General features: G+C 38.4%; 1 protein-coding gene and 1 long non-coding RNA gene across 4 annotated transcripts; one reads left to right on the forward strand and one right to left on the reverse strand.

Moving 5' to 3' along the window:
• Positions 1–877: 877 nt before the first annotated feature.
• LOC133741971 (uncharacterized) lies at positions 878–4,543 on the reverse strand. Of its 3 annotated transcripts, none has more exons than XR_009862282.1 (9): positions 4,132–4,543; positions 3,891–3,986; positions 3,699–3,770; positions 3,222–3,464; positions 3,017–3,098; positions 1,999–2,094; positions 1,766–1,891; positions 1,484–1,575; positions 878–1,389 (listed from the first exon to the last, which is right to left on the reverse strand). It is a non-coding gene; the product is annotated as an uncharacterized LOC133741971 (long non-coding RNA). The 3 variants fall into 3 exon arrangements; XR_009862281.1 differs by having other exon boundaries at positions 1,484–1,581; XR_009862283.1 differs by lacking the exon at positions 1,766–1,891 and having other exon boundaries at positions 1,484–1,581.
• A 647-nt stretch (positions 4,544–5,190) lies between these two features.
• On the forward strand, positions 5,191–5,655 carry LOC133744406 (uncharacterized). The gene has a single exon (XM_062172520.1). It carries the CDS (start codon positions 5,191–5,193, stop codon positions 5,653–5,655), a length of 465 nt encoding a protein of 154 aa, XP_062028504.1.
• The last annotated feature ends 3,075 nt before the right edge of the window (positions 5,656–8,730 follow it).

The raw sequence follows: 8,730 nt of genomic DNA on the forward strand, positions 1-8,730 counted from the left end.
CAAATTTGGGAGCATGGAAATGATAGTCTTCATCAGTTGGAACTACTGCATCCTAGTCATGTTCTTAACTGTGGACCTAGAGCAGTCATGGATTTGCATTCCATGGTCGACTCTCACTAAAACCTTTTGGGAACTATACCACATTATACAGAATTTGCTGAACCTAATTGTATAAGAACTAATTGCAATGGCTCTCTGATCAACCTCCATGCACACAAAGGCTGTATAAGAACTAATTGCAATGGCTCTGATCAACCTCCATGCACACAAGCATTCTAGCTACAAGCATAAAAATGGCAAGTCAAACTATTTTCCGGCTAATCAGTCTGCAGAATGGTATATACTCTCATAGTAGTGATTCTAGTAAGCAACTAAATAAACCACTCCATAGCTACTTGCTAAGTCAATATAATATAATATTATAGTAATAGTTAGCTGAAGCAGGATAAACCCAAAATTGAAATAATATGTTTTGGAGGAAACAAAACATTGCCTGGACAATTGAGGTACAGTTCACTAAGCTTCTAATCATTGCTATCTTCATCACTATCACCAGGTTCACCCTCCATAGTCCATATTAGAGTCGAAAGAGTGAAGGCAATTTCCAAGCAGCTCTCTCTGCCGGAAAATGAGCCATTTTAGTATAGCTAAAGGTCACTACAGTCACTGCAACTTTTTGGTCTGAACTTCAGTCCCTGCAACGAAATTACACTAATTCTGTCCAGATCAATTCCAACGTAAGTCTAACAAGCTGTCAAAAGTAATTCATTTTTAAGTAATAATAACAATTAGTTGGATTTCAGTGAGATTCTCTTACAAAGAATGATCCTTTTTTCGTAAACAAAAGGCCAATCATTACAAGTCAAATACTAAACCGAATGGAGTTCTCAATATTATGACCACAATTGAGAGTTACGAATTACAGAATTTAAGAAACTATATTTGATCACAAAGAAAAGCCTATAATGAAAAACATTGTAGCTAAGTTAAACTTAGTAATGTTACATGTCGTAAATCAGGTCCTGAATTAATCAAACATGACTCAAGGAAAATTCAGAGCATGCAACCCCAACACTGCCAACCAATATAAAAGGCCTGGAGAGAATTGCACGTAAATTGGTCGAAGTGGAGCCCTTTACCTTCCTCCAACTTGCAGATACATGACGTAGCCTATGTCATGCTGTTCTTCCTCTCTGTTGTGAATCTTCTCTTGATCGAATTTGATTCCACTGGAGTCCAACAAGATTCAACTTTAATCAGTTTTCACCAAGTCCAAGCTGTTTTGAGCCGCAACCCTCAGTGAACTCCACAACATCATTTGTCCTTTGGTTGAATTTGAATCATATTAGTTTGAGTCACATCCACTCTTCCCTCTCTTCTATGTATAAACTTCAGCCCCAATAGGATAAGAAAATCCATGGAAATCAGATACTGAATTAATATAGTGACATTAATTCTAATCAGTCTTCAAATGAGATATTACCTAGTTAGGTAATCCGCATCAACTGGTTAGATGGATGAAAATGCTACAGTTCTCCTTGATACTTGCTAGTGCACCATTGTTTCAGGCCCTGCCTGCATCTTGATCAAGATGAATCGATTTTTTTCTAGTTTAGCAACCAGCATATCTAATTTGGTCTTATACACATTTTCCCTAAATTTCTTAGTAGTTTCTAATCACTCCTCCGTGCTGTTCTTTGAATACAGTTGCACATTTAATCTAGACATGTGGAAGGTCCAGTACTGTAAAATCTGAGGAATATACCTTACTAAATAGGGGGAAAACTGAAACCCCATGTTTTCAACTTGAAGAAAATTTGACCACTATGATTTATATTCTGCTTCTCCAGTGATGCTAAATTTAAATCTTTGTCAAGGCAGGGCCAAATTTCTGCTAAATGACAACCATATAACCATTTCTTTGAGCACTTTTTTGTTTCTACAGTGAAATTTCAAAAAAACAAGTAAAAGGAATATTATTAGAACAAAACAACAAACCTCCGGGGATGTTGTGGAAACTTGACAGTAGACGGAAATGAGAATTTGGGTCACATCGAGACTCTGTCTTTTCCATGCAACAAAAAGCTTCAGCTACTAAGGCAAGAAAATCAAATGCAATGGAAATTAGATATTAATTTTTGTAACATTATAATACAAGAACTACAAATGCAAATTTAACCTTTCAACTGTTAAATAGAAATGCTTCAGATACAGATGACAAATGGCAAAAAGCTCAAGGAAGCTTTGGAAATAGTCATGCATCAAATGTGTTATTCAATATGGCATTCATAAATTTCTTACGCTATAGTTGAAGCATGTTCTGACAATTAAATAATTGGAATACATAGATGGTCCAATTTGTTGCTTAGAAGTATTTCTATAAGACATTTTTATGCAAGGAGGAGAAGAACTAAAGCATATATTTTGTTGGGCTAAATACTAGTTAGTACCCTGTGGTTTAGGTCCAAAATCAATTCAGTCCCTGGACTTCTAATTTCATCAAAAACACCCCTGCACTTTCAATTTTGATCTAATAGGTCCAATTCGTTAATATTCTTTCAAATAGTTGGATTATTTGTTGAAAAACTATTTATTTTTAATAGTAGGACTCACTCCTAAATTGACAATGCAGACCACCTTGACACCACATCATAAAATATAGGCCATATATGATCCACATTAACAAGTTAAATAACTCAATTGTCGGAAAACTAACAAATTGGACCTATTAGATCAAAATTGAAAGTGCAGGGGTGTTTTTGATGAAATTAGAAGTTTAAGGACTGAATTGATTTTGGACCTAAACCACAGGGTAGTAATTTGTATTTAGCCCTATTTTGTTCCTAGCATATGTGTATACATATATACATTTATATATGACTACTTAACTATTACAGAGGATCACTTGAGATTATGGAACCTAGTGACATACTGACATTAGAATTTGATGACTAGAAACTAAAAGTACTCGTTAAACGACTACTTAGGATCACTTCAGATGATGGTGATAAATTACCTAATGTATGTAAGAAACTGACCAACCAGTTAAAGGCATGCCAGAAATCAAGAGAAGTGTTTATATCTGCCTGACATCCCACCTGCATAGAATATGTTAAACAAGATCGAATACATTATTTATCTATCTGGAGTTAAATCATCTTTTAATTCAGAGCTTAGCAACCCACATTTGTAATCCTGGGATTTCAGTATGATGCAATTACCAGCAATTATAGTCTTCTCTTATTAGATGACAATCAAATGTTGGTGGGGAGGTCAAGATCTGAATATATATCCGTGATGATGCTCAATTGACTGTGGTACTCTTATTATATGGTCAAGTAATGAACTTGGGGATTGTGGTGAAAGTTTTCTCTCCTCTTGATATCAAGGTGACTTTGTGTTCATATCTCTTCACTAAAGGAACAGTCCTGACCATAACAGAAGGAACTTGTAACATTATGGACCTGCAACATTATGGATTAATACGTTGACATAAATAAGATTCCAAGTTCTATAACTTCAAAGATACAATAAACACACAATTTGTCATGCAAATTTAGGTCCGTTAAATTACAAGCATGAGAGTTCACTGAGTTGTCCATATATATATGGAAACCTCCATAACTTAATGGTGCATCTTGCATTATAATAGTAGAACTCATTACGAAGGGTTACTTCTAGCATGACTTATTACATACCTATACTTTACAAAGAATCACATAATCATTCAAATGGACGCCTCAATGCAAGTTTCCAAAATGGTGTATCTCCTGCATAGTGTGTTGATCAAGACAAAATTCATAATTAAATTATGTTTGGACGGTAGAAGAAACCACAGACCAGCATATATACTCATAAGATTGAATAAGAATGTGAAATATTAATATTACATGCAATTTGCTCAGAACTTAGTTGCTCTGCTACCTTTGCTCTATTTGCAGAACCTCATCAATCAGTTGGACAACTTCAATTATGCTTAAAGCTACCTGTACATAAATCTTTGTAAGATTTGATTCTACAATAGAATGAATTTTAAACTACATAAATATATATATAGATGAATTTTAAACAAAGTTTTCTCTGCAGGAATACATGAATATATATATATAGATTCATCAATTAATTACATACCAGAATAGTTTGGCTTCCGGAAATTAACCGTATGTTACTTCAGTATCTATTTTTCTTCCTTTGAAAAAGGGATCAACTCCATATGAGGTTCCACTAATTGTGACGTTTGGGATGCGAGAGATGAACTCGTCAGGAAGGATGCCAAAGCTCTCAGAACGATGGATGAGAAGATTCTGCAGTGGTGCATTTTGCAGGAGGAAGTCTGGAAGTTGGTTTAGTTTAGGACTCCACAATATGTAAGGAAGAAAGGCGTGGCAATATTGAAATTGATTTCATTGGGGAATTAGAAGAATCCTCTGCCTCTCCTCCTAATTCCCACTTTTCTAAACTCGGCAAGTTGCCAAGAAAGAGTGTTTCCAAACTTGGGAAGGATGACGATGTTTCTTCTTCTACTCCAAAAAATTCAGCTCCAATCTCTTCCAGACTATTGAAGGAAAGAATCATATATGATTAGGAGTTTTTTTTTTTGAACGCGGGGGGTGTCAGTCCATTGAAGTAAAGTAGGAAACATTACAAATATGACTCACCCGGACTCCGGGCAACGACAGAAAGAGTCATGAATGAAAAATCTAAGACAAACCTAGACTAATCAAACATAATGAATCCATGAGATGAAGCTCAAGTGCTGTAGAAACCAAATTCGACACTACCATGATTAGGAGTTTATTGTGTGTGATATTCTGTAATATCTTTAATTAGTTGCTGGAGATGTTTTACTATACTTAGACCTAGAATAGTGGATCTGGTTTGTAATACAATGCATATAAGTTGTACCAAGTTGTAATAGAATGTTAAGACAGTGTTTCTTCACAATCTTGTTTCTTTTCATGGTATCAGAGCCTCGACTCTGAGGCATAATTTGAGGCAACTCAGGCAAGAAGCTACAAACAAATCCTCCATGGCAGGAGACGAAGACATGAAGCTGATCGATAAGAACGCGGCTTCGCCATCACAGAAAGTCCCAGAACCATGGGAGAACTCTAATCATCCACTCTTTCTCCATCATTCAGATCAACCAGTCCTTGTGTCACAGCCATTGATGGAAGATAACTACACAACATGGGTCCAATCTATGAGCATGGCCCTAACCATCAAAAACAAGAAAGGTTTGTTGATGGAACTCTCAACAAACCGGTTGACAACCCTAATGAACAACGACAATGGGATCGTTGCAACATGCTTGTTAAGACTTGGCTGCTAGGAGCCATGTCGAAGGAAATTTCCAGCAGTGTGATTCATTGCAAAGATGCAAGAGGCATGTGGCTTGAATTTCAAGAAAGATTTTCTCATACCAACACGGTTCAACTGTTTCACATCGAGAATGCAATCCATGATTGTGAGCAAGGTACAAACTCGGTCACATCCTTTTTGACAAAGCTCAAAGGCCTCTGGGATGAGAAGGATGCACTTTGTGCGTTTCCCCCTTGCAGTTGTGACACAGCCACAGAAGTGAAGGCTTATATGGAGACGCAAAAGACCATGAAGTTCTTGATAGGGCTCAGCAACAATTATGCAACGATCTGAAGCAACATAATAGGGATGGATCCTCTCCCAAGTGTGAACAAGGCATATGCCATGGCGTTGCGTCATGAGAAACAAGCAGAGGTTTCAAGTGGAAAGTCAATAGCGCCACCCGAGGCATCCGCTTTCTCAGTGAAAAAGACAAGCCGTGATGTTAATCCTACAGAAGAGGTCAAATGTGAGAAGTGCAACAAGACCAATCACACCACAAAGAATTGCAGAGCACACCTCAAGTGTACCTACTGCAACTGGAAGGGACACACCTATGAATATTGTCGTAGGAGAAAGGCTGCAATGGAAGGAGGACAAGCACGACCAAGAGGTAATCATGTGGCTTCCTCAAATGATGACAAGGAGACTATGAACACTTTTCCTTTTTCACAAGAGGAGTGCCAGCAGCTTCTGGGGCTCTTGAACAAAAACAAGCCTGCCTTGATCAATCAAGTTGGTAATGTGCCCAATTATGAGGAACTTTCAGGTAAAGCCTTTTCTATTTCACAAAATGGTAAAGAGACAATATGGATATTGGATAGTGGTGCCACAGATCAGATCGTATGTAATCCCACTCTACTTACTTCATTAAAGCCTGTCCATAATCGTTTGGTCAAAATTCCTGATGGAACCTCGGCACAGGTTACTCATATTGGGACAGTGGCTTTCTCTTCTCATTTTATTCTTCACAATGTTCTTTGCGTCCCATTATTCTACCTAAACTTGATCTCAGTGAGCAAATTAGCTTTTGATTCATATTACATCACCATCTTTCTCAAACAAATTTGTATCATACAGGACCTACGTTCGGGGAAGATGATTCGACGGGAATTGGGAGGGAGGGGCTCTACTGCCTCAATCCATCACGGAAAGGAACATGCAACGTGGTACACACCAAAACACACAACCTTCGGCACCAAAGACTTGGACATCCTTCTAGCAAAGTATTTTCATTATTTCCCTTTCTCGCAAATAAAACTTGTGATACAAGCAATTGTTCTGTTTGCCCTTTAGCTAAACACACTAGACAATCTTTTCCATTGAGCACTACTTCTAGTGAATCTTGTTTTGATTTAATCCATGTTGACATATGGGGTGGCTACCATGTTCACTCACTCTCTGGTGCACAATATTTCTTGACCATAGTTGATGATTATTCAAGGAGTACATGGGTATACCTCATGAAACACAAATTTGAAACACGAACCCTACTCACTAACTTCATTCACTTGGTTGAGAACCAATTCGGTAAGAGAGTTAAGGTAGTGCTGAGTGACAATGGTCCAGAGTTTAAAATCACTGAATTCTATTCATCCAAGGGTATCCTTCACCAAACAAGTTGTGTGAACACACCACAACAAAATGGTGTTGTTGAGCATAAACATAGACATTTACTAAATGTTGCTCGAGCTCTTCTTTTCCAAGCAAATCTGCCCAAACATTTTAGGGGAGATGCTATACTTACTGCGTCCTACCTAATAAACAGAACACCAACACCACTCCTTCAAGGCAAAACACCATTTGAAAAACTCTTTCACAAAGAGCCAAGTTACTCTCATATTGGTTGTCGGTTGTCGTTGTTTTGTGTCCACACATCCCGTGAGACCTAGCAAGTTTGATCCCCATTCTACCGAGTGCATTTTTCTCGGATACCCTCATGGTAAAAAAGGATACAAGGTATATAGCTTGCAAGATAAGAAAGTCCTAGTGTCACGAGATGTAATCTTCTTTGAGGATATTTTTCCTTTCCAAGTCAATCCTGATGTTCTTTCTCCATCAAACACGGGTTTGTTTCCCCCACTAACTCAATCATCCCATTCCGACTTTGACCCAATCTCCACAAATATTCCTAGTGACCCAAACACCACAAATCCCTCTAACCCTACCATAACTCATCATGATCCCACATATTTCCGCTTATCCTCCATCTTCTGATACTCTACCTCCTTCAAACACACCTTCGGATATTAACACCTCCTCAGATCACACACCTATAGATACCAATTCTCCTATGCTGCCGTCACCACCCTCACAACCTTCACCACCCCAACCACGTAGATCTTCTCGACCCACCAAAACTCCAACCACACTGCAGGACTTTCATATTGAAGCAGCTCTCCCCTCACGGACTGGCTCATCCTCTTCTTCGAGCGAGGTCGTACCTTCAAGTACTGCTCACTCTCTCTCTAGTGTATTATCATATGATAGACTCTTTCCTCAGCATAAAGCTTTCACCACTAAGATAACTATCCAGAGAAAGCCTACTTCTTTTTCTGAAGCAGTTCAAGACATCAAATGGAGAGAAGCCATGCAGCAAGAAGTTCAAGCTCTTGAAGCCAATAAAACTTGGAGTTTGGTCTCCCTCCCGGCTCACAAGCGACCCATTGGCTGCAAATGGGTCTACAAAATCAAGTACAATCCTGATGGCTCAGTTGAACGATACAAAGCAAGGTTAGTTGCTAAAGGATACAACCAAGTTGAAGGGATAGACTACAAAGAAACATTTTCACCCGTGGCTAAGTTAACGACAGTCAGAGTTTTACTCAGTCTTGCGGCCATGCAGGGCTGGCACCTCCATCAATTGGACGTCAACAATGCTTTTCTAAATGGTGACCTTCATGAGGATGTATACATGAAACTTCCTCCTGGCTTCGGACGAAAGGGGGAGACTAGGGTTTGTAAATTACACAAGTCACTATATGGGTTGAAACAAGCTTCAAGGCAATGGTTTCTCAAGCTCTCCACCGCTCTTAAGTCAGCAGGCTTCCAGCAATCTTGGTCTGATTACTCTCTATTCATCCGAAACCATCAAGGTCAATTTACAGCTCTGTTAGTTTACGTGGATGATGTTATTTTGGCGGGAAATAGCTTGAAAGATATTACAGAAACAAAACTATTTCTTTCGAACCATTTCAAGCTAAAGGACATGGGACAATTAAAGTACTTCCTTGGGATAGAAGTGGCGAGGTCTAAGCAGGGAATTACTTTGTGTCAAAGGAAGTATGCATTAGAAGTTCTTAAAGATACAAGATTCCTTGGAGCCAAACCCTCGTGGTTTCCAGTTGAACAAAACATAACACTCACACA

This window comes from Rosa rugosa, chromosome 4 (assembly GCF_958449725.1).
Source record: "Rosa rugosa chromosome 4, drRosRugo1.1, whole genome shotgun sequence".
NCBI classification, from domain to species: domain Eukaryota; kingdom Viridiplantae; phylum Streptophyta; class Magnoliopsida; order Rosales; family Rosaceae; genus Rosa; species Rosa rugosa.